Genomic DNA, 26,489 nt, shown 5'->3' with positions numbered 1-26,489 from the left:
TCAATCAGACGAGGTGAAAGTTTGCCTCGCGTCCTGCGTCAACGCAGCATAAGTCAATAGTCATCGCTTCCATGGCAACGAATAAGCTACACTTCTGACAAGTATTGTTATAACAAAGGGAGGACCAGGAGTAATTAACAGGAGAAAGATGGCGAAGCCTTGCTAATTACTAAGCTATCGGGACATGTAGTTGCGAAACACCGAAATAAGTGATTGGGTGATACATTACATTTTTCACCTAGTTCTGGCTGGAACCACGTTACAGGGGAAAGTAACCAACTTTGAACAGTTAATTTATGTGTCTGAAACAGGAGTATACATTACCTAAGAACAGGGGCCTATAGGGTTAAAAGTATATTATTATTATTAATGAATATTTATAAAATAAAATGACCTTTATTAGTCCCACAATAGGGAAATTTGCCTTCCTCATCAACATTGCCTCCGTCAGCTTACGCATGTCGCATTTGGGGCTGATTTGTAGAAATTTGTTTAAAAAGTTCGAATAGTTTACTCAATGCACTGCTTTCAATTGAATCAAGACGTGTCGCACTGCTCGTCACTTTAAAGCGCATACACTCCTTGAAGTCTCGGCGCCCCTTGCACAAGGGTCATTGCAATATTAGTCATTCGAACTGCTCTAAGTGCTAGAGGACTCCTCATCTTTTTGCACAATTGTCAAAAAAAACCAAAAACAATGTACCGGCATTACCAGATAACTAGCAACCCTTCACTGCTCAGTGACTGTTTTTTTTTTGTCAATGTCTTTATGTCTCAAAAGTGTTCGCTGATTCTGATTCTGATTCTGATGATGAATGCACCCCCTCCAGAACCTTGACCCACATTCCATCTTCGAGTGGTATTTGAAGATTTTGTTCCCTTAAGGTTTTGATTATAAAAAGGGAAGGAACAGCTTTATTGGAGATGTGTGTAATTGTGCCTTTTTCTGTTGGGTCAAACGATACAATATCATTCATTATTGTAGTTGGAGAATTGTTAGAGAAGTGTGGTATGACACGTTTAACATAATTGTAGACATCTCAAGTGGTGTAATTTAGGGGTATTGAGTTTTTGGGTTAATTGGGCGAAAGAGGCAAAAACATCTAGAAAAGGTTTGTTGACGCCCATTCGCCCCCTGTCAGACCACAAATGAAAAGCTTTGTCAACTGTTGAGGGTACAAATCGATGATTTGATGCTCTGGGGCTGAAGAGACAAGTGTCACTTATATTTATCCATCCATCCATTTTGTGTACCGCTTTATCCTCACAAGGGGCGCGGGCGTGCTGGAGCCTATCCCAGCAAGCATCGGGCGTCACTTATATTTATTTTTGTTCCAAATTGAGAGAGAAACCAAAGTAAATGCGAACTTAAGCCCGTATATGTGTGAGTTGAGCTTTGTGTGGACAGTGTTGGCAGTTTGCCCATGTGAGAGTTTGCCATTATGTTTGTAACCTCTTGCATTGAATGGGAACTATGTAAAATTGATTCACTTTTTCACTGATCTACAACCCCAATTCCAATGAAGTTGGGATGTTGTGTCAAACATAAATAAAAACACAATACAATGATTTGCAAATCATGTTCATTTAATTGAATACACTACAAAGATAAGATATTTAATGTTCAAACTGATCAACTTGATTGTTTTTAGCAAATAATCATTAACTTAGAATCTTATGGCTGCAACACGTTCCAAAAAAGCTGGGACAGGTGGCAAAAAAGACTGAGAAAGTTGAGGAATGCTCATCAAACACTTGTTTGGAACATCCCACAGGTGAACAGGCTAATTGGGAACAGGTGGGTGCCATGATTGGGTATAAAAGGAGCTTCCCTCAATTGCTCAGTCATTTACAAGCAAAGATGGGGCGAGGTTCACCTCTTTGTGAACAAGTGCGTGAGAAAATAGTCCAACAGTTTTAGAACAATGTTCTTCAACGTACAATTGCAAAGAATTTAGGGATTTCATCATCTACGGTCCATAATATCGTCAAAAGTTTCAGAGTATCTGGAGAAATCACTGCATGTAAGCGGCAAGGCCGAAAACCAACATTGAATGCCGGTGACCTTCGATCCCTCAGGCGGCACTGCATCAAAAACCGACATCAATGTCTAAAGGATATCACAACACGGGCTCAGGAACACTTCAGAAAACCGATGTCAGTAAATACAGTTCAGCGCTACATCCGTAAGTGCAACTTGAAACTCTACAATGCAAAGCAAAAGCCATTTATCAACAACACCCAGAAACGCCGCCGGCTTCTCTGGGCCCGAGCTCATCTAAGATGGACTGATGCAAAGTGGAAAAGTGGTCTGCGGTCCGATGTGTCCACATTTCAAATTGTTTTTGGATATTGTGGACGTCGTATCCTCCGGGCCAAAGAGGAAAAGAAGCATCCGGACTGTTATGGATGCAAAGTTCAAAATGCCAGCATCTGTTTTGGTATGGGGCTGTGTTAGTGGGTGCCATGATTGGGTATAAAAGGAGCTTCCCTCAATTGCTCAGTCATTTACAAGCAAAGATGGGGCGAGGTTCACCTCTTTGTGAACAAGTGCGTGAGAAAATAGTCCAACAGTTTTAGAACAATGTTCCTCAACGTACAATTGCAAAGAATTTAGGGATTTCATCATCTACGGTCCATAATATCGTCAAAAGTTTCAGAGTATCTGGAGAAATCACTGCATGTAAGCGGCAAGGCCGAAAACCAACATTGAATGCCGGTGACCTTTGATCCCTCAGGCGGCACTGCATCAAAAACCGACATCAATGTCTAAAGGATATCACAACACGGGCTCAGGAACACTTCAGAAAACCGATGTCAGTAAATACAGTTCAGCGCTACATCCGTAAGTGCAACTTGAAACTCTACAATGCAAAGCAAAAGCCATTTATCAACAACACCCAGAAACGCCGCCGGCTTCTCTGGGCCCGAGCTCATCTAAGATGGACTGATGTAAAGTGGAAAAGTGGTCTGCGGTCCGATGTGTCCACATTTCAAATTGTTTTTGGATATTGTGGACGTCGTATCCTCCGGGCCAAAGAGGAAAAGAAGCATCCGGACTGTTATGGATGCAAAGTTCAAAATGCCAGCATCTGTTTTGGTATGGGGCTGTGTTAGTGCCAATGGCATGGGTAATTTACACATCTGTGAATGCACCATTAATGCTGTACGGTACATACAGGTTTTGGAGAAACATATGCTGCCATCCAAGCAAGTCTTTTTCAAGGACGCCCCTGCTTATTTTAGAAAGACAATGCCAAACCACATTCTGCACGTGTTACAACGGCGTGGCTTCGTAGTAAAAGAGTACTAGACTGGCCTGCCTGCAGTCCAGACCTGTCTCCCATTGAAAATTTGTGGCGCATTATGAAGCGTAAAATATGCAAAGAGACCCGGACTGTTGATCAGCTGAAACTGTACATCAAGCAAGAATGGGAAAGATTTCCACCTACAAAGTTTCAACAATTAGTGTCCTCAGTTCCCAAACGTTTATTGAATGTTGTTAAAAGAAAAGGTGATGTAACACAGTGGTAAACATGACCCTGTCCCAGCTCTTTTGGAACATGTTGCAGCCATAAAATTCCAAGTTAATGATTATTTACTATAAACAATAAAGTTGATCAGTTTGAACATTAAATATCTTGTATTTGTAGTGTATTAAATTAAATATAGGTTGAACATCATTGTGTTCTGTTTTTATTTATGTTTAACACAATGTCCCAACTTCATTGGAATTGGGGTTGTAAAGATAACAACAAAAAAATAGCCTGTACGTGTGTGTGTTTGTCTCTCTCTATTTGCCACTGTCATACCATGTTAATGTGCCCGCATGAACGATTATGTCAGCTTGTGTGAGTGCAGCGCTATGTGCATTAGTGCATGCAGTGGATGTAGGAAGCGACTGTATGTGTTGTAGTCTGTATGAACATGTACATGGGCGTATACTGTGTTTGCGTGGGGGTCATACTGTCACTTTGACTAAAACCCATCAAGGAGCAGAACAATGACAAGTAGGTGGCACCTTATGATAAAATGCAAAAAATCAAAAATAAAAATGGCAGCATACGTACAAAATTCCGCGATAGAGGAATTATGCTCGATATGAATATGAAGAAAAGTTAGAAATGCACTGAATTCGTAATAAGTGTGGCAACGAACAAGATGTAACAAATGCACAAAATACAAAATTTTGGCCACGAAGTAGCTGTGGTTTCATACTGGGCAGTTGGGTAAAGAAACCGAGAGCGGCTTCCCTAGAAACGATAAGGTGGAGGTCGGGGTTAAAGCGAATGGAAACGGTAGTATGATTGAATTTTCTTATAGACTGGAGATAAGTTACTAAGACATTCTGAAAAATGGTTCGTGGTAGGGGTGAGAGGCTAATGAAAAAAAGAAAAGTAGAAAAGGATTAGTGAGTGGCGAAAAAAGATTGAAAAGAGCTGTCAACCTTTTTTTTTGTTGTTGTTGCCAGTCAGCCTTTTGTCAGTGTAGTGTTCTAAAGAATCGGTCTTGTACTGTATTTCTATTTTTATTCACTTTATTTACCAGTCGATCAGCACACAGCATGTATTCGACGTGAAACGATATTCCTCTTGGTGTCCTTTTCTTCGCCTCTTTTTGATGTCATATTTTTACGTAGTGCCCCCTAGTGTTCTGACTGAGATACCACCGTTGGAGAAAAATGTACCTTTATAACAAGAGGACAAACTTCTTGTGTTCCTCTTTTTTTAAATGAATGCCTTGTTTTAGATACAAGAAATGGCAAGTTTAAACGTAAATATATATATATATATATATATATATATATTTGTGTTTGAAATTGCCTCACTAGAAATGTTTGGAGACAGTTCAACGCTACATCCGTAAGTACAATTTACTGTGGATTATCTAAAAAGAGGAAACCATTTGGTCTTTCATTAGTAAGTGAAATGTCTCATTTTCTCTTGTGCATCCATAATAACCAAGCAAAAAATCTATTTTATCGTTATACTTGATTATTTCCATAGAATTGTTAGTTGAATACTCGATTACTAAAAGCAGCACTATTTGATGCAAATTCTTATTTGTGACAGGTCTGTTTGTCATTTCAGAAATAAAGTGAGGAAAATGTATGTCATAGCATAGCATTTTCATAGAATAACTGGAAACCTACTATCAATCGGTTTTGAAGCCCCCTTTGACGATTGACTTTGATAGTGCAAAAAATTTGATCAGCTCCTAGTTTTCGTATCAAGGTTCCATGAAATTGTTCATCAAATTTGTATTGAGAAATATGGATTTTAAAATATATATAAGGGCAGTATATTATGTATGTATGAATATAAATATACAGAATAGACTAAAATATATATTTTATTTTGTTGATAAAATGACTTGAAAGGACTCAAAACTCAAAGTGTAGGACTGGCGACTTGACTCGACACTTGAGGCTAATGACTTGAGACTTGACTCGGGAGTTGCAAAGCAATGACTTGGTCCCGTTTGTGGCATGTCGTTATCTCCATGATTGCTTAGCGATCGATAACACATTCATATAATAACAGTTTCCGTCAACTCTGGCGAGCCATAGATTTTCATCCTTTCAGGAGCCTGCAAGGAACAACGATATGCTCAATATAGAAAAACAGTGAAATAGATTTGTCTCTGTAAGGTTGCATTATGCATGATATAATCACCATTTACGTGTCATAGAAACAACAACAAAAAAAATCATCACTTGAATTTTTATATCTAGCCACTTGAAGGCACTGCACCATGCTACACGCACAACAATTGTAATGCTCATTTAAGATACTATATACTTAAATATATACACACACATACTGTATACGTTTGACTTCACCCAACGGTTGTAAGATCGATATTCTCTCTCCCCTTTACTCATTTCCCTTTATCCACGTCTGAGATTATGCATCTTCAGTTGGTTGACATTGAGGTTCAATTAGAATATTCAAACACCGACATAATAGAGCTGTAAAAACTAAGCGATGGAGACAAAGTCTTGTCAGTTTAACATCAATTTTCACATTACACACATCATCTGATCCACTTCATTTATCTCCCAGCAGGTTATTGGCATGTTGCACCATTTACGTAACACCCTAAATTTTATTATCCCCAAATTCCCAAAACCCAATTCACTATAACACCCACTGGTTAATAATTTCTGTGACAAAGTAAGAAAATTGACTTGATTGTTCTGAACCACTCGTGTTTTTATTTGTCACATATGCCACGTGTATGCAATCAAAGTTGTATGCAAGATCGCTGTTGTCAGAGGTTAGAGAGGTGCATGGTTTTTGTGTTATCAGGTCTTATATATGCATCATATAATCCTGTAATTTTCCAATCGTTAAACTGACTCAAAAATGACCAAAAATGTATCATGACTCCATTTCTCTTATTAATAATGATGAGCTGAGGGCAAATTTCAGTACAACCTATGATGGGAACATTCCATCCAGGCCAAATGAACAGTATGTAAAGTACAATTTGTATTATTATGATTATTATTGAATTTATTGTTGTTGCTGGTTGTTTTTGCACACACAATGCATTTGCCTGCTTTTTACTATGAAGATCCTCAAGGTATTATTGTATGGTGGTCATTAGGAAAGGCTTGTATGATTATTACATGTTTATGACGTCTAACTTGTTCATGTATATTCGTACTTGGTTAAAAAGAAACAAACAAAAACAAGGTTTGAGTACACAGATTACTGGTTACTGTATTTCTTGTGGATGGTCTTAATACTTATATTTAATATTTATGTATTTTTAGAGTTCTTTAGGGTAACAAAAGATACAATTGAAGATTATAACATGTTTTCTTTTGCTGGTATTACTCTATGGCCATGGATTAATGAACTATTTTGTAAAGATGCATGTTTTCTTTCAGGTTTTTAGATATAAAAAAAAAAAAAAACATTTTGAAATGTTATTTATGATACCCATTGGTGTCCCTTGAGAGGAAACTGACCGAAAACAACACAGCCCACACCCATGTAAGCATGCACGGAGAGATTCAAACTGAATGAAGTGCGTAGAGAGTGTGTGAGTTGTGTGAACTGTCAGCGTGAGGAGGAAGGGTGTCAGGAAGTACACTCCCTTTTCCTCACACCACGGGTGGTTGCGCACAATATATACTGTAGACCACTGTTCCCCTTTGTACTTGTTTAATTTGTGTTCTCACTCATCTCATCTAAAGTACTTGAGTTATATCCTAACTTATTTTTTGCATTGCAATGTGCCTTTTTATGTCATTTTAAAACAAATGATCTGTTATGGTTTCAGTTTATAGGGGCACACATAACGCAGGCGAGATGTTACAATGGTGGTTTGCAGATGGTTTTGGGGCTACACATCATTCAAGAGCTTCAAATAGACCTGTAAGATTGTGGGGGGAACTAAACTCACAGACTCAGATGGGTTCTTGTGGCCCCTCCCCACCTTTAACCCTCCCCTCCATCCACCATGTATACTCTATGCACCTGTATGTTTCAGAGAGTGAGACTTTGTGTTGAACTGCCTGTGACAAAGCAAGCGGTCTTTCAGGAAACGGACTGGACGGTTGACCCAGTGGACAGAATAGCCCGGATAAAGGAGCTGTAAGAGAGGGGACGCTAAGAGAGACAAAGTGAGAGACAGAGACTGACAGCAGAGCACACATTTCCCAGCTGATAAAGCCTGAGTGTGCCATTTTTGGAGTTGAGTGGGATAAAAATGCTGAGGAGAAGGAGAAGCGTCTCATTTGGTGGATTTGGATGGTACTGTATCTTTATCTTTTCATTGCATGAATGTGTGCATTTTACATCCATACAGTATTTACGGTACATTTCATTTTTATGCACATATTAGTTGTGGTTTTAGTTTTGGTGTGTGGTGCAGGACTTTTTCTGAAAGGAAGGAAGGGCGGGTGGAGGTCTCATGCTGTTTCAGTCTGCGCTGTCGCCGTTCAAGGGAGCTTTTGTAATAAGGAGCCACTTTTGTTTCTGCTTGCTCTACACTGTTTTATTGTTGCTTCTCTGTTGTGACATGGCGCATACACACGTTGGACATTACTCTTAACTGTCAGGTTTCCTGTTTTACTGGTTAGATCAGGAGTGTCCAAACAATGGCCCGGGGGACATTTGCGGCCAGAAACAAAAATGCTCCGTGTCAAGATGTGATTTGTTTGACATACCTCATAAGTATCCTCCTTTAAAAATGGTTAGCTTAGTACAGATTCCGCTTGTCTTGGTTCTGAATGTGGAGATTTGTTTCACTTACTGCTCAGTGCAGGCCCGGATCTATTCTCTTGGGACAAAGGACCGTAGGCCATCTCAAAATCCTGAAAAACTATTTGCCTTGTTACCTTTGACATGAAAGTTGTGATATAGCGATTTTTCAACAGCTACAATATATAAAAAATGTACATGGTGTCCCAAAAGTCACTATATAGTGGGCCCCCGCTTTGCGCAGGGGACAGGGACTGGGCCGTACCGTGAATAGCGAAAATCCCTGGGTAATTGACAGCCATTATAATTGCATTGGAAAACAAAACAAAACGTTATTTTCTTGAATAAGTGGAGAATGAACACCAATAAGCGGTATCGGATTCGGTTTGAGCCGACGCCCCCCCACCCCCAAAAAATAAATAAATAAAAATAACCAAATAAAATAAAACATTTTGGGGAAAAAAATATTTTTTATTTTTTTATTTTTTTTTAATTTACTGACGGGTATATCCACGGATGGGGGGGGGGGATCCATTGTATACTTATTTTTTTATTTATATAATATATATTTATATTTATTTTCATTGGAGCAGCGTGGCAATATTGCCGCTGAGCAAGCCGTTTTTCTGTCCCCGACTGCAGTTGAGAGCCAAAACATCTGAGGGAAGGTTCTCTCAGTGTTCAGTGTTTGACAGTAGTGGTAGGGGCAGACCTTCCGCTGCGTGGCTTGTCAGGAATAGATCCAGTTTTGAGAAACTTGACATGGATAGCATAAATTGTAGTACGTGCTGGAGCAGTGTGAGAGCCATAAAACTTCTCAAACTGGTGCTGGCCTGCAGTCATGGACAGAAAAACTTCTTACCAGGCGGCGGTTTTTCAATAGCGCTCCAATGTAAATTTCCAGCCATGCTTAAGAGAATGATATACAGCCTAAGCTGTCAAATACTACCTAAAATACTACTTGCTTGATGGGTTGGTTTTAGTGTGTTTAATGAATTAAAATTGAAGAATTTCCAAGTGGCCAATGCAGTCTTTGATTTTTCTGTATCTGGTCATCGGAGGAAAACATTTCGACCATGGGTAAAATGATATATATATATATATATATATATATATATATTCATGTTTTCTCATGGAGAGCATAAAATCACATTTGAACACCAACTGGACATGGTAAAGAACAAGACAAACGAAATAAACGTGTCCCTGCATAAGATAGATTGCACACCGTTCCACACGATTATACATCCAAATTAATGGGATTTAAGAATTTGTGTCATAAATGCTTCCAAGAAGAAAGACAACAAAACTTTTTGCAAAAACATGTGCTGATCCAAGAACATAGAGTCCTTACCATCACTGAGACACCAGATGTGATCTTGGTAGCTTGTGGTGGTTTCCAATCCAATGAATACAGTGGAACATGCGGATCAGGCGCAAGTAAAATTGGAATCCTTTGACGCTCAGTGGCATTTACAAAGCACCCTTAGGAAAACACTGTGACGCAAAAAGGAAGTTATAAATCTCCATCTCTAACTCTTTAATAATCAAGGTCTTTGTCTCTCGTCTCCATATGTCCACAAAAAGCAGTAAAAGGGAAGAACAGAACTGCTGCTTTTGAGGGAATTTAGAGTAAATCGTGATCATTAACTTTCTTTCTCTCACATTTCTCTACAGGATTGACAAGTCTACTTTGTCAGCGTTGAAAGCCCGGTGAGTGTCTCTAAAGTGACCTGAAATGGCCACAGCATTGTGATTACCTCCAACTAGGCTAATTACAGTAACATGCAACAAGTCTTTGGCTACCATTAAATTTTTGGGTATTATGATTCTAAGACCCCTAATGATGACGACAAACAATGGACTTCGTTTTCCCTTGCCCGGACGCGGGCCACCGGGGTCCCCCACTGGAGCCAGGCCTGGTGGTGGGGCTCGAAGGCGAGCGCCTGGTGGCCGGGCCTGCACCCATGGGGCCCGGCCGGGCACAGCCCGAAAGGGTAACGTGGGTCCCCCTTCCCATGGGCTCACCACCTGTGGGAGGGGCCATAGGGGTCAGGTGCAGTGTGAGCTGGGTGGTGGCCGAAGGCGGGGACCTTGGCGATCCGATCCCCGGCTACAGAAGCTGGCTCTAGGGACGTGGAATGTCACCTCTCTGGCAGGGAAGGAGCCCGAGCTGGTGTGTGAGGTCGAGAAGTTCCGACTCGATATAGTCGGACTCGCCTCCACACACACCTTGGGCTCTGGTACCAGTCCTCTCGAGAGGGGTTGGACTCTCTTCCACTCTAGAGTTGCCCATGGTGAGAGGCGCCGAGCAGGTGTGGGTATACTTATTGCCCCCCGGCTCGGCGCCTGTACGTTGTGGTTCACCCCGGTGGACGAGAGGGTAGCCTCCCTCCGCCTTCGGGTGGGGGGACGGGTCCTGACTGTTGTTTTTGCCTATGCACCAAACAGCAGTTCAGAGTACCCACCCTTGTTGGAGTCCTTGGAGGGGGTGCTGGAGAGCGCTCCCGCTGGCGACTCCATTGTTCTGTTGGGGACTTCAATGCTCACGTGGGCAATGACAGTGAGACCTGGAAGGGCGCGATTGGGAGGAACGGCCCCCCCCCGATCAGAACCCGAGCGGTGTTCTGTTATTGGACTTCTGTGCTCGTCACGGATTGTCCATAACGAACACCATGTTCAAGCATAAGGGTGTCCACACGTGCACTTGGCACCAGGATACCCTAGGTCGCAGTTCGATGATCGACTTTGTGGTCGTGTCATCGGACTTGCGGCCGCATGTCTTGGACACTCGGGTGAAGAGAGGGGCGGAGCTGTCAACTGATCACCACCTGGTGGTGAGTTGGCTCGGATGGTGGGGGAAGATGCCGGTCCGACGTGGCAGGCCCAAACGTATTGTGAGGGTCTGCTGGGAACGTCTGGCAGAATCCCCTGTCAGAAGGAGTTTCAACTCCTCCGACAGAACTTTGCTCATGTTCCAGGAGAGGCGGGGGACATCGAGTCCGAGTGGACCATGTTCCGCGCCTCCATTGCTGAGGCGGCCGACCGGAGCTGTGGCCGTAAGGTGGTCGGTGCCTGTCGTGGCGGCAATCCCCGAAACCGTTGGTGGACACCAACGGTGAGGGATGCCGTCAAGCTGAAGAAGGAGTCCTATCGGGCCTTTTTGGCCTGTGGGACTCCTGAGGCAGCTGAAGGGTACCGGCTGGCCAAGCGGAATGCAGCTCTGGTGGTCGCTGAAGCAAAAACCCGGGCATGGGAGGAGTTCGGTGAGGCCATGGAGAAAGACTTCCGGACGGCTTCGAGGAAATTCTGGTCCACCATCCGACGTCTCAGGAGAGGAAAGCAGTGCACCACCAACACTGTGTATAGTGGGGATGGGGCGCTGCTGACCTCGACTCGGGACGTTGTGGGTCGGTGGGGAGAATACTTCGAAGACCTCCTCAATTCCACCGACACGCCTTCCCATGGGGAAGCAGAGTGTGGGTTCTCTGAGGCGGGCTCTCCTATCTCTGGGTTTGAGGTCACCGAGGTAGTTAAAAAGCTCCTCGGTGGCAGGGCCCTGGGGGTGGATGAGATTCGCCCGGAGTTCCTAAAGGCTCTGGATGTTGTGGGGCTGTCCTGGTTGACACGCCTCTGCAACATCGCGTGGACATCGGGGACAGTGCCTCTGGATTGGCAGACTGGGGTGGTGGTCCCCCTTTTTAAGAAGGGGGACCGGAGGGTGTGTTCCAACTACAGGGGGATCACACTGCTCAGCCTCCCAGGTAAGGTCTATTCAGGGGTGCTGGAGAGGAGGGTCCGTCGGGAAGTCGAATCTCAGATTCAGGAGGAGCAGTTTGGTTTTCGTCCTGGCCGTGGAACAGTGGACCAGCTCTACACCCTCGGCAGGGTACTCGAGGGTGCATGGGAGTTCGCCCAACCAGTCTACATGTGTTTTGTGGACTTGGAGAAGGCGTTCGACCGTGTCCCTCGGGGAGTCCTGTGGAGAGTGCTTCGGGAGTATGGGGTACCGAACCCCCTGATACGGGCTGTTCGGTCCCTGTACGACCAGAGTCAGAGTTTGGTCCGCATATCCGGCAGTAAGTCAGACTCGTTCCCGGTGAGGGTTGGACTCCGCCAAGGCTGCCCTTTGTCGCCGATTCTGTTCATAACTTTTATGGACAGAATTTCTAGGCGCAGCCGAGGCGTAGAGGGGGTCCGGATTGGTGGCCTCAGTATTGCATCTCTGCTTTTTGCAGTTCTGTTGGCTTCATCAAGCCGTGACCTCCAACTCTCATTGGAGCAGTTCGCAGCCGAGTGTGAAGCGGCTGGGATGAGAATCAGCACCTCCAAATCTGAGACCATGGTCCTCAGTCGGAAAAGGGTGGCATGCCATCTCCAGGTCGGGGATGAGATCCTGACCCAAGTGGAGGAATTCAAGTATCTTGGGGTCTAGTTCACGAGTGAGGGAAGAATGGAACGGGAGATCGACAGGCGGATCGGTGCAGCGTCTGCAGTGATGCGGACTTTGTATCGGTCCGTTGTGGTAAAGAAAGAGCTAAGCCGAAAGGCGAAGCTTTCAATTTACCGGTCGATCTTCGTTCCTACCCTCACCTATGGTCATGAGCTGTGAGTCGTGACCGAAAGAACAAGATCCCGGATACAAGCGGCCGAAATGAGTTTCCTCCGCAGGGTGTCCGGGCTCTCCCTTAGAGATAGGGTGAGAAGCTCGGTCATCCGGGAGGATCTCAGAGTAGAGCCGCTGCTCCTCCGCATTGAGAGGAGCCAGATGAGGTGGCTGGGGCATTTGATTCGGATGCCTCCCGGACGCCTCCCTGGTGAGGTGTTCCGGGCATGTCCCACCGGGAGGAGACCCCGGGGACGACCCAGGACACGCTGGAGAGACTACACATCCTTCGGCTGGCCTGGGAACGCCTCGGGATCCCCCCGGAAGAGCTGGATGAAGTGGCTGAGGAGAGGGAAGTCTGGGCGTCCCTGCTGAAGCTACTGCCCCCGCGACCCGACCCGGATAAGCGGTAGAGAATGGATGGATGGATGGATTATGATTTTGGGGGCGGACAGCTGATGCCATAGTAACTCAAACGGTGGATACTGTATCAATAAATCAATCTGCACCAAATGATCACCAAAATTTAATCGGGTTTTCCTTTGTTCATATGCCCTTCCTATACAAAGTGTTGTGAAAATCTGTTTTCCGGTGGGATCATAAGGCTCATTAAAACAACAGTTAGCGGTGGACTCAGACTTTTGAACTGAACTGTAAATGATAAAGATTAGATCGTAGAGATTAAAACATTGCAGTGTATTACAATATTTTCCAAGGCTGGATAATACAACTTTTGCCTCAATAATCAATTTGCTTTTGGCTGGTGTGAGATCAGATAATGGGTCAATCATTTAAGATCCTTTCAAAATGAGGCTCATTGTAGGACATCATAGTGTCTTTGTGGCGTACATCAGAAAAACAACAAGCGCCTGATCAGGTCTCATGAGAGGTTCGGCTCGAGGCTAGATTCTTCTGGTGTCTTTTGAACAACTTATTCTGTTTGTTGTTTGGATCTTGTCAGTCAGAAGTATACGTGTGAGGCATCATTAAAAAGCAGCTTTCCGCATACTGCATCCATTGTTGTAACATCACTCGGATATGTCAATTTTCTTGCAATCTGCAATGTGACTTATCATTAATATACGACAGTTTAATAACTTATGGATAGATCGCTCTCTCATTAGGTTGTATGTTTATTGTTTTGATTAACTTGCACATCTGGATGTTTTATTACATTTCCTCATGTCACTGTTATGGCTGTGGATAATGTAGATTTACCATCTACTTAGCAAGCAAGCGTGGCAATTGACTCAACAGCAGCATGCTTCATTGAATGTTCTTTGCGGATATTGCGCATGAGAAGCACCTCTTGTCTCTTCTGCAATTCAACTTCAAAAACCCAACAGTAGCAGTTGCGTAGCAGGGGACAGGTGGAGGTTGCATGTGTTTTTGTCTCTATCCATGTATCCATATTCATTTTATCAGTGTCCAGACTGCTTGTCCCAGTATGTTCACACATACACAGAACAGACTCTGACTGTATCCCTCTCTGACTCAGCCTTGTTGCTAAACTATGTGTGTCATCTATTTGCTATTTGTGCCATAAATCAGCTTCTCCAAGACTACTTCAAACCTGACTCACTAGACTCAGTTGTACATATAAAATAACAACAGGAGCAACAAAATGTATTTATTCCTGCTATCTTTGCCACATACGGGGAGACTTATTATCAGTGAATCACTGGCGTTACCAGTGTGTTATTAATGAGAGGTTTCAAAATATACAACTGCAGGACACAAATTACCACACAGAAAATATCCCCGAGGGACATTGATTTGTCGAGCTATATTTCATAGTCACACTTTAAGGAATCTAAAATGCCATTTGAAACATATACCATATATATCAATACAAAGCAGATGTGTAGTTGACAGTGATGGCTCATCCAAAGTTGTTGTTTTTTTTTGTGTGTGTGATTGAAACCTCTCTTGAAATTGCCACTTGTGTTTCTAATCAGTAACTTGCTGTAATGTGTGTCTGTTTGACGTGTCACATACGCCGACAGCCCCTAGTTTGTGTGACTGACGTGCCATTTTTTATTGGCCTACGAGTTAGGAATAACTGAGCCTTATGGAATCTGCCAAGTAATCGCTCGGCAAACAGGTGATGTGAGCAGGAGCATGTTCTGTTGAGCTACGTTAAATGCGATATAAAATTTTTATTTTTATAATTATCAAAAATCATTTGTGTTTTCTCTGTAATTGGTAACATTTACAATGACAGACAAATTGGAATTGAAACTGATATAGAATAATGATAATACTGAGTTGTTGTTGTTGTTTTTTTTTTTGCTTTAACCTTTCCAATATTGTGTATTTCTGGTTTATTGAACTCACAGCGTATGTAAAATGAATCCAACGAGATGTGTCCAAAAATGGTTTGGCATTTTATACCAAAATCAAATACTGTACAAACAACATGCGGTGACAGAAATAGGTAAGATGACTGTAGTTTTACTGGTATGACTATCTAAGTGGTTGGTGCATCATCATTTATTTCAGATAAAATGTTTACTATTGTGGGGTTTATGCATGATGTCATGGATAGACACACACACACATATAAACACACACACACACACACACACACCTGTCTCCCTCACTGATTCACTCCCTGCCCAGGTGTCGTTAGACAGTGGGGTCTGTAGTGGGTCAGAATATGAAAGAGTGAGTCGTGACGTTCGCTTAAATTGTGTGTGTGTCTGTGTGTGTGTGTGTGTGTGTGTGTGTGTGTCCATGTATGCGCATGCTTTTGATCTAGCCGTTTGATTAGGAAAAGGGCTCTATGGAGCAGAGAGAGCATCAAATAAATTGTAGGTTACCACCCAGATAGGACTACGAATGTGTATTTTTAATTTTTATTGTGTATATTTATGAAGGGCATTTTTATATCGTGTGATAGCTACGAGACATATATATATATATATATATATATATATATATATATATAATAAGCCACATGTAAAAGAGATCACGGTGTGCTTTCTGTCCCATCCCTCCTCTTGCTATTATTAATCCCGGCTGCTCTACCACAAAGAGAACATCCCTCCACCTTCGGGTCTCATTAATACAGTGGCTGTATAGTCAATTATGCGTGCATGTGGCATCTAACTGTGTGCATTAGCAAACACATGCATCTCTTTGTGGCTTTTGTCTTGGAGTAGTGCTGATGAATATTGCAAGTAGGGATTAAAGGAGAGAAGGGATGAAACACGGGGAGGTTTCATCAGATCGCCATTCTAATATTGTGTGATGATGCCCCGCAAGCTATGGTGAGTAACTGCTAGCTGACTCTTTTTTTCTTCTTCTTTACATATACGTTTTTATTTTTTAATATTATTTGGCCTTCTGATGACTGTGCATTGGTTTTTATGAGTGCTTATTTGTAAACCCGCTCAACAGTAAATTGCTCTCTTGCAAAATGTTTGGCATTATCCATTGCAAATTGTGTATATGCTCACAGAATATGGACCTTCTGTTTAAAAAAATGTGATCTAACTGTTTCCCAATGCATAAGGCACCTTGAATCTGAAGTAAAGGTAATATGCCATCTAAACCCATAAAAAGTAAACATTTTTGCAGACGTCATATATGCAGTTTAGGCTTGTAAAACGTTACAGTATCTTATTTTGATGTGCACTTGTTAACAGATGATTTTCATCGAACATGACTCAGATTAGATGGTAATATATATACGGATGGATGATTTAGTTTTGTTTTTTTGAATCTTCCATGAAACAACAAGTGCCTCTGTTAAGGACTCAAGAGACGTTTTGCTGTGGGGGAGATTCTGCTGATGACCTTTGGTTAACTTGTTCTGCTTGCGGTTTGGACCTTTTTTGTCAGTCAAAAAACATACACGGGAAGCATTGTGGGAATTTATGTGGATTTGACAGATGAAGCTGTATCACCTGATCAAGAAGAATTGGGGATCTCATCTCACTCAAATGTGACCATTTTCTTGCAACATGCGATCTATCAGGGAAACCGTGTAGAAGCTGCACGTCATCCTTCCTGTCATGTTGGAATTTGATGCTTAATGCATCAATCACTATCTCATTAGGTTGTACATTTGAACAATTGGGATTTTGTATTGCCTTTAGTCATCCAATTAGTCATGTTTGGAGGGACAGAGCAGAAGGGACTTATCCAGTTAGAAAGGCAGCACATATCATTAAGCATTTTCTGTTTTGTATTGAGGTGATTAGTTTTTTTTCCAATTATTATTATTAATTCAAACGGATTATAATTTCTCAAGGGGAAATTCAACTGTCACTCGGTTGTATATTTTGTATGGCACAACACAAAGAAAAGATGTCAAAGTGGAAAGTAAACAGTGCCACACCTGTTGAGCCTTGCTCATCTTGACAGAACCAGGTTAACATCTCTTAAACAACTAAGGTGCCATTTTTCTTTTCACTGTTGTGCATTGCAGGACTTGTCACTGTGGTCCTCCGACTCCATAGCCCAAAGTCTTCACAGATGAGCTACTACAGCCGCCATGATGGCAGAGCTTTGGCCATCAACAGTTACCAGTGTAGCTTCTGATCCTCCAGCATTTTCATGTTTCCTGTCTGCACTGACAGCTCCAAATTATTTATCGTTCCCATGCCGTGTGCAGACTTTCTTTCGATCTTATTTATTTATTTTGAACAGAGCAGCGGGCTCAGCAACAGATTGTTTTGTCCTCACGTTGCAAATGTCGCCTTGCACTTTCCTCACTACACATGTGCTGCTAATGAGCTAAGACTTGTCGCACATTATTATCACTCTCTTCCTATCTCTGTTCAAACCGAATTGAAGCAGACACTGGAGCAAACTGATAGAGATTTACGAACATCTCATCAGTCGATCGACAGACAGACAGACAATTTATTTATCCCGTGAGAGAAAATGGATCTTGCTGATGGAACTGGAGTTCGGTTGAAAAGTATTCCTCGTGGAGCACTTCCTATGGGAATGTATGAGAATGTAGAATAATCTTGATGAAAACAACACCGCTTCTCCATCGCATGACATTTCTAATATACACTACTCATAAATAGTTAGTGATCATTGGACTTTTGAGTGAAATTTCAGCCTAAAATGCACTATAACCTCGACAAGTGGCCTTAATTTAACCTTCTCTAACCTTTTTAATGCATCTGTCTAACGATCAATGTTTCAGTATTTTTGCACAATTGTTGTTCTCCAGGAACTGAACAGCAAAATTCTAATTTTGGGGGGAGATGGTTATGAATGTTATCTTCCTGGCCGCATCATGGAAAAGAGCAAATGCGCTGCTGCTATTTCTGGCGCATGGCATTTACTCTGTGGGCCTGTAATGCATGGAATGATGTCGACTTACGGCCGCCGAACAAACACAGGACTTAATGTCTACTGCTAACATGTTTACTCAAGCTGATGGTTTAATAAAGCCTTATAGCAAGCAGTGGTTTCCTACGTAGAGGTCTGTGTGTAGTCTTAATGAGCTGTGTCGGCTTTATTACTGTAGTTTCTTTGTAGAGCTACTGTGAAGACAGTGTACACAGTGGCAGTGTTTGACCTGCCAGATGAAGACAACATGAGAAGAGGAACACGACTGAAGAACGGGGATATAGTTCAGTATAATAAATATTATTTAATGTTTGGTGTTAGGACAGACTCCTCTCTACAGTACATACCAGAGGATTATTTAGTATGTAAATTTGCCCCTTGATGGGCTTGTTGAGTGCGTGTGAGAAAAGGGTAATGAAATAACATGTTCACTTGAAGTATATGGGAAGTGGTAAAACTCCACCCATCCGCAAGCGTCCAAATGGAGACTGTTACACTTCCTCTCCTCTCACACCTCCTGTTCTAAGATCAGATGATATCATCACTTTTTAGGTAGAAATTGAATAGCTTCTTTTTTTTTTTTTTTTTTTTTTTTTTTTGCATTTTGATGAGCTAATCAAGCTCATAGGTCATATTTTAACTGCAACATTTAGCTATCACAATGTTGTGTGTGACTTGTGCCTCTTGCAGGCCTCACTCAGTACACGGATGGCTGAAGAAAGCACTTTACACCACTAGAGGGCAGTGCCGACTAATATTTTTCTCCCCACCTGTTGAAGTTCATTTAGGAAGCTGCAAAAACAAACAAAAACTGACCCGTTAACTGCAAACCAGTTATCTGATAATTAAAATAATTGTTTTAGACGCAGTTTTTTTCATTTTTTTATTTTGAGCCTGTTTTGCTTCTACAGCACAAATGCTTAAGCACAAATATAATATCAAATCTAAAAAAATGTTTGTATTACCATGGATGACAATCACATAATAAAAGGAGTGTTTTTTTTCTTCCGTATGTAAAAAGCTTCTTTGCTTGTAGCTATAGGGAGTCAAGTCTGTTGCCATGGCAGCGAGAGCTGATGGTCTTCTAGTATTATTCATTTCCATGGGGATGGCTCAGTTGCAGCCAGACTCTCTTAAAATGTGAGCATTGGAAAGAGACTGTTTTGCAGAGTCACTGCTTGCAAATTTAATTTTATGAGTGTTGGGATTGAACATAAGGAAAATAGAGTGAGGTCATAAATTCTGGGATTTCTGTTTTTTTAAAACTCCCTTGGGATTGGGAGGGAATGGGATTATTTCTTTGGTAGTGGGACGGAGTGGGAGTCAAAATCCATCACCGTTTCAGCCTTTATTGCCCTGTGGCTGAGCTGTGCTGCCTCTCACAGGTCAGTCCAGGTACTACGACAGATTGTTTTGGAAATAAGATTCGTGATTGTCTGGTGAGATGTTTGGTTTGCTCTTTAGTCATCTCACTCGCCAGAAACTCTCAGTCAATATGTTAAAAATCTGTATGTGTGAACCCTACTTTGGGTGGCCATGATGCTCCTTTCAGTTCTTTTCGTCATGGCAATTCATGAAGGAACTTGGATGTGCAGAAATGTTTATTCATTTATTTTTATTTTTTTCCAAAGCAGATCTGCCTTAACGCTTATGCCAGAGGAGGAAAAAAAACAAACAAACAAACAAAAACACTTGTAGTGTTTCAACACAATACTTTTGTTATGCCTACTTATATTAGGAACGTCCTTTCAGAATTATTTAAAGTAGCGAGCTAGTATAATAGTTGGTTGCTTTGATTTACTATTTGAAATCAAACTATGCACGATGTTATTTTATTATTCGTTAGTTGTTGTTGCTCTTTGCTATTGATGTGTAGTTGTTAAATGTGACAACATACATTTTTCTTCTCTATTTTTCTTTGAATGAGACATTTGGTTTAGAGCATTTTGGTTGTTAAAATGGGCCTCTGTAGTCAAACCTGGTCAGACAAAAAATTTTTTTATTAGATTTTATTAAATATAATGCTGTACTTAAGTTTTATTTGGTCATTAGTCCCAAGCCCACGCATGTTTCTGCATACTTTATGAAAGTGATGGGGAAAAAAATTGATGACTAATCAAAAGGAGGATTTGACAGGATTCAATGTGTGATTTACTTAATGGGGTGATTTTGATTAGAACATTCAATGCTGCAGCTAGAGGGTAGATAATTACTAGTGGTTGCCGTACTGTCATTTTGTCTGAGGAAGAGTGTTGCTCTATGTTTTTAGTGTATAGTGGAATTTTGCATGTAATTACCTACAATTACAGCTCAAGCGCCTGACAGAAAATGGGTGTTAATAATATAGGATTGGTATAACAGGAGAAAATACATTTGAAATCACAAACGCTAATACATTGCAAGTTTGAATTTGTCTGCTGGGATAGAGTCCGGCTTACCTGTAAACTCGAGCACCATAAACAGTTTAAAATGGATGAATTGATGTTTTTTACCATACAAGATTTAATTCCTGAATGGAAATAAAATTTTCACTCTGATGTATATATTGTTTTGCATCCATCACAGTACACCAACAAGCAGGCCACACAGTAGAGTGGAGGCGAAATGGCAGGTGTATCCATGAGCAGGGAAGAAGGCAAAGCAAGGCAGAAGTGCAGGGTATTTTTTAATAGTAATTTCAAAAAGGAAAACAAAAGGTACTGAACAACTTTTTTTTTTTTTTGGGGGAACAAATCCAAAAATAACAGACAGAAAGTGAACAAAGAAGACGGGGGACAAAAACCCACAGATGCCAGGACCTAAAAGATATGACATTCTCTATGACAATGACCAGAGAAAGTGCAAAAAAAAAAATGAGGTGATGGAGAGGAGAAAATTCGAGACCTTACTGGCTTAGGGTAAGCTTAGTCAGCAGGCCGTCATCGTGTGCTTTCCACTTGGTCTTTGTGTGCTCTGCTCATTCTGGCCCCAAAGCAGCTAGTGAGTGTTTTCGAATACAAGCTGAGTATTTCTTGAACAAGTTACGAGTAAGAAAAAATAAATAAATAAATAAAAAAGTCAAATAGAAAAGCTAACACTTTGGTGTTTGGGGGTGAGATGATGCGATTGATGGGATTTTGATTTATTCTTTGTTTGCATTAATAATAATGAGCTCATCAACTAGATCGTGATCAGACGATGAATTGTGACGCATTAGCACCGACGTCTTAGCTCTTTTGCTGTCTACATCGTCAACAAATTTTACTTTTAAAACTTGGTAGCCAACCATAAAATGAAAATATTTGTAGGGCTTTTACATTTTGTGAATTTTATTTTTGATTAGCTTTATTATATACAGAATGGCATGTCCAATCAGATACTACACAGTTAGCAGCAGTCTAATTTGTCTTAATAGTATATGCCGAAAAATCTTTTGAAAAAACGAAACAAACATAATCCTTGCAACATATACATATTTGTGCCCTATGTCTTTTTAAATTGTGAGATCACAACATTTAACAAGCGGATGCATGCAGTGATACTTGTTCCTCTCAAGTCCCATGTAAAAGAGTCTGCCCCTCGGTGATCGACAAATATTTACTCCTTACCTTGCGCCTCACGCTGTGGCACTCGGACATCGAGGAGCTGATAAGCGGACCATCGGGTCAGAGGGCTCACTGTTGAGGCCTCAGAGAGCACACGCTCACTGATTCAGTGGCATCGCTGAGAAGGTGGCTTTTGGACTTGAGCGCAAACAGCATGCACATGTTCATAACTGCAATTGGATAATATGCCCCAATACACGTGGCTGCCCACATGCAGAGCCTTGATCACAGGAGGCGTAGGAGGTGAGATGATCAAACAACCCTACTGACACTTGTTTAAAGGTGCACGGTCATTGATTCCGTTTCATACACAGCACTACACTACGCTAGGAGGAGCTAAGGGAAGAACTACTCCGTGACATATGGAAAGGTGTTTCTATCACAGTGCTCTTTTTTTATTGTAGGGTATGTGACAAAAATGCTTATAGTCCAGATGTTTTTAAAAACGTCTTGCATTGGAGCTCATCAGCTAATTCAGTATCTGATGATTGCGTAAGAAGCACCGCAAAGATTTCTAAATTAAAATGGGGTTTTATTTGGGAGCGTTAATGCTTTATCTCTTTGTTGCACTATTCATTCCAACTGACCAGTGGTTACAGAAAAGTGTGTGTGTGTCACTATTTAATTTTCAATGTCCAACCTTCTCCACCTGAACTTCAATGTGTTTCCACTGGAAACTGAATAAAAGGTTCTTGCTGTGCTGTGTGATTGCTGTTTGGTGCAATCATGATCTAACCTTTCTGCAAATGACAATCTCGTCTGTTTAGCATCAGGGAGAAAAGAGGGTGGTTGTACAAGCTGGAGGAAATGAGAAAGAGAATGAAAAGACACTTTGAGTGGGCTACAGCAGAGAAAGGGGAGTCCTCGGATGATAGATGAGACTTAGGAGACAAAGTGCCATGCATGTTCCCACTGCAGCCAGATACGATTTGTTGATCAAATCCGATTTCGAAGCTTGACTGTCCGTGCTGTCAATTGCAAGTTACCAAGCCGATTTGTTCCATCCACACCTAAGCACTTAGCATTGAGACATTGACTGTATCTGCAATGGTTGATGTGGTACTGATGCAAGGCGCCAATTCGTGGTGACTTGGGTTGCTGATGTAGAACAAAAGTAACTGCAGTGAAAAACTGAAGCACTTAAATTGCAATGGAGAATTTCTTTGCTGCACCAGAAGCACACCACACAGGGAGGCCGCTAGAAAGAAACTGTTTGTAATCCTGTCAGACCCCAAAAGTCATTTATATTCCTATCAGAATTTATCCCACTTGTAGGTGATTAATTAGTATCTGTCATTGCAAGAGGTTCAGATGGCCTGGAGGTTCGCTTGACTGCAGCTTGTTGCGAAACTCAGACGCGGATGCCTGATCTAAAAGAGGAGATCTCTTTCCAAAAGACACGCAAATTATTTGTGGCACCGAAATCCACATATTGCAGTGCTTTTTAAAACAGCTGGATGGAAACAACATGAAAGTACCTGAAGTCATTATATCCTGTTACGTGCGTCACAATGTCTTTGAGATCGAGGGAGAGGTTTTCGAGACTGTAAATGAATGCCAGAAAGATAATGTTGCACGTGTTTCCCCACTGTTGGTCCAAAGAGATTGAAGAGGGGGCTCAGTCTTTATTTTGCTGAAAACACAAGACAGTAACGAGTGATGTACAATGATGACACTGTATTGCACAAAATTCCAAAGAGGTCATCCATTTGTGAAATAGAATTGTAAAATTCACAGAGCTGTCAAGAATTCTGGTCGATGCTGTTGGTTCATGTGGAGTGATGTCAGACAACCGCTGCATTCTGAGTCTGTGATTGTCACTGTTGGTGAGATGGTACTGAAGACTATACAGGTTGCAAGAATGGTTGTTGCCATGATGGTCTGTGTTAGTTGGGAACTGGAGCACTATAAAATGTCAGGGCCCGACACTGTCCACCTCTAATGAGCTGCCTAAGGAATGACATCATGTCATCTCATGCTTGCGGTGAGCATCTTCGACAGGATCTCATTATACTGTTGTAACACATTGGACATTGTCCAATGAGGCTTCCGTCTTGTTCTTCCTTTGTCTGTTTGTTGTCGTCTGTGCAAAGGTTGTTCCCGAGGAGGTTGCGCCGATCCCAGGGGTTGCATTGACACTTTTGCCAATTGTTTGGGTCTCTGCATCACAATATATGGCATCTGGGAAACAGAGGATGCTTGGCAAGTTTGCACTCATCATGTTGGGTCAATCACTGTTGCCTTTACAGCTATAGCAATAACACGCACACGTACATGCACGCCCGCCCACACACACATTTGGGTTAAAGAGGATACATAAATTGTTGTTGACCCATCTGCACAAAACACATTTTGTATTGGATTTCAAACCACCTCTCCATGTGGTCTGGTAGCTGTCTTGTACAAATTTCATTTCATGGTAATTTTTCTATTCAATCTGATCTCCCAAAGATCAGATGAGACAGTTGCAAACAAAGAGAGGAAAAAGACCACGTGTCCCCACTGCTGCTGTCCTCTTTGTCCACTTCACACAGGAAAAGCCCAAAGCAGAATGGAGTGACTCATATTGAGAAGCAGAAGAAATACAAAACTCAATCCGTTTTGGACTTTGTATGGTTTGACCTCAGAAACCCTGCACAGTGAATTCAGAGATTTGCTTCTGAGTATATTATACATGTTTGAAGGTAAGTGCGGAAAATGTGCAAAGACTGTGAACTATGCAGTACTTAATTATGGAGCTATAGCGTTAAACAGTTTATCGCCATTTCAGTCTTCCAGATTTTTTTTTTTTTTTTTTTGGTGAGGCTAAAACGGCACAGTGTGAAGCACTTTGGAGTCCAGCATGAGTCGCCCCTTCCACACTATATACAAATTTGAGCGCCTTCATTGGCATCAGCAGTTATCCGGTGTAGTTGTGATGTGAATTTAGCTAGCTAGCTATGCCTTGACCCCAGAAAAGCATCTTCCCTTCAGGTAGGCTATTTTAGAGCGCCTCGTTGCCGTGAGTGCATGCACGCAGAGAAAGTCGGAAAAGCTAGTAGGGGGGATTTTTTTCAAAAAGTCACAGCAAGCTTGTGGACAGCGGTGTGGAAGCTTTAGAGTGCCTCATTGCCGCGGTGTGGTAAAGCCCCACGACGACCCTGTGGGATATATTCCAGCCACCCGAGACTGAGCGGATATATTTTCGTGGCTCAAACATGTAGTTAGAGAATGTGTAGGCATCAGAAAATTGCCTGACGAAGTAGCATCCAGTTTACAGCTCATAGTTGTCATGGTCTGTGTTGTAGGTTTGATTATATTTATATTCAGGGTTTTTAATAGCACTCTTCTCTGTGGTGTGTCAAATTAAAAAGACATCTATTTTCCCTTGACAGGGACTTTACATCTGTTTGTGCATGCAGGTGGGTGTCATTGAATTGCCCGTGACCCTTTTACGAGCATGCCATCCATCTTTCCAAGTGAAAGCGTTTGATAGCTCGTGGAGCACCAATGCTTCTCAATAGTCTTCTTTGTCTCTCTCTGCATGGCACATCTGTCTGCATGTGATCACAGGAATGATATTCTTTTGCCTCACTGTGATCAGAAGTACTGTAAATCACAATATAACTGATGGGATAGTGCTCCCGTGATTGTGTCTTTGCACACGCATACACACACACACACACACACACAAACACGCATGGCTTCCATCCTTTGTACACATCAGGGAAAGGTGGATGGTTTCGCTCCGGCAGGGCAGAGCTCAAACCCAATTTCCTTATAGAGGAATAATTCATTTTAGGTGCTCAGCCTTGCCTGTTTGGCCTGAACGCTGTCACAAACAGACAAAATGATCATTAATGACCACAGTGTACCCCGTGGTCACTGTAACACCAATGTGATCAAAGTCAAATCAACATGCAGCACATCTATGTCATGCTTATTTATCCTTCCTGTTTAGAAAGGGTGACTCAGGATTGCATTTTAGGTCCACTCTTGTTCTCCATGTCAATCAAAAAATATATTTCCAGGTCAATAATTGGTGAAAACATATAGAATGCAGCTTTTCATTCCCGCTGAAATCCCGATTGGTATGGGGATATAAAATTGTAAAAAGAAAAATTCCTAAACTCCCTTTTGTGCTGGTGAGCATTGTCATCTTGCAGGATGGAGTTCTGTCTCTCGAAAGGGGGACGGCCACTGGTCTTCCCATCTTCTCCACACTATGACCTTATGATCCAACGTCAATCGACAGAATTTGAACTCATTGCTGCACATAATGGTCCTGCATTTTCAGGTTCCACTTTAAGTGTTGCAGACAGACAGGTTTCTTGAGGTCTTTGTCTTCTTGGAACAGCAACTTAGCGATTAGTCGATCTCTGATTATTCCCCATTTCATAAAAAAAAAAAAATGAAGTCCAAACATGCATTTGGAGCCCAAGTTACAAAAAAAACAAAAAGAAAACATTGGATTGATTGGGTTAACTAGGAAATGTATGTCATGACGGGAAGCCACATAAAAACTTGTGGAGTCGAATCAATGCACATTCAACTGGCCTTGGCTTTTGTTGTGAGCCAGGAGAGGAGATTTTGAGTTTTCATGGGAGGAGCTGTTTGGGTTCTACCATCTAATTCAAGTAGCTGTCGGATGTACACGTACGTCCAGCATCTTATGCATTTTAAAATGGTTAAATGTCGCTTTTAGCACAAGGAGCAATTCAAAGAGTATCCCAAGGTGCTGACATTGCCATTGTGTCATTGGATTACTGTTGCCTGGTACCCATCTTC

At 41.9% G+C, this 26,489-nt stretch overlaps 2 protein-coding genes across 3 annotated transcripts in view; one reads left to right on the top strand and one right to left on the bottom strand.

Annotated features, from left to right (window-relative positions):
• Positions 1-26,489, bottom strand: part of tp53i13 (tumor protein p53 inducible protein 13) — a 400,199-nt gene that overhangs the window by 156,115 nt on the left and 217,595 nt on the right. The gene's annotated exons all lie outside the window — the stretch shown is intronic.
• LOC133482203 (rap1 GTPase-activating protein 2-like) overlaps positions 7,526-26,489 on the top strand; it is a 73,608-nt gene continuing 54,644 nt past the window's right edge. For both annotated transcript variants that reach the window (XM_061782064.1, XM_061782063.1), the window contains exons 1-2: positions 7,526-7,766; positions 9,894-9,929. In XM_061782064.1, coding sequence (XP_061638048.1) covers positions 7,723-7,766; positions 9,894-9,929 — 80 coding nt within the window. In that variant the 5' untranslated portion in view covers positions 7,526-7,722. The remainder of the gene's footprint in view (positions 7,767-9,893; positions 9,930-26,489) is intronic.

The sequence above is a fragment of the Phyllopteryx taeniolatus genome, chromosome 8, assembly GCF_024500385.1.
Source record: "Phyllopteryx taeniolatus isolate TA_2022b chromosome 8, UOR_Ptae_1.2, whole genome shotgun sequence".
Taxonomy (NCBI): domain Eukaryota; kingdom Metazoa; phylum Chordata; class Actinopteri; order Syngnathiformes; family Syngnathidae; genus Phyllopteryx; species Phyllopteryx taeniolatus.
Note: the sequence above shows the minus strand (reverse complement) of the source record. Positions and strands in the feature narration are given on the sequence as shown.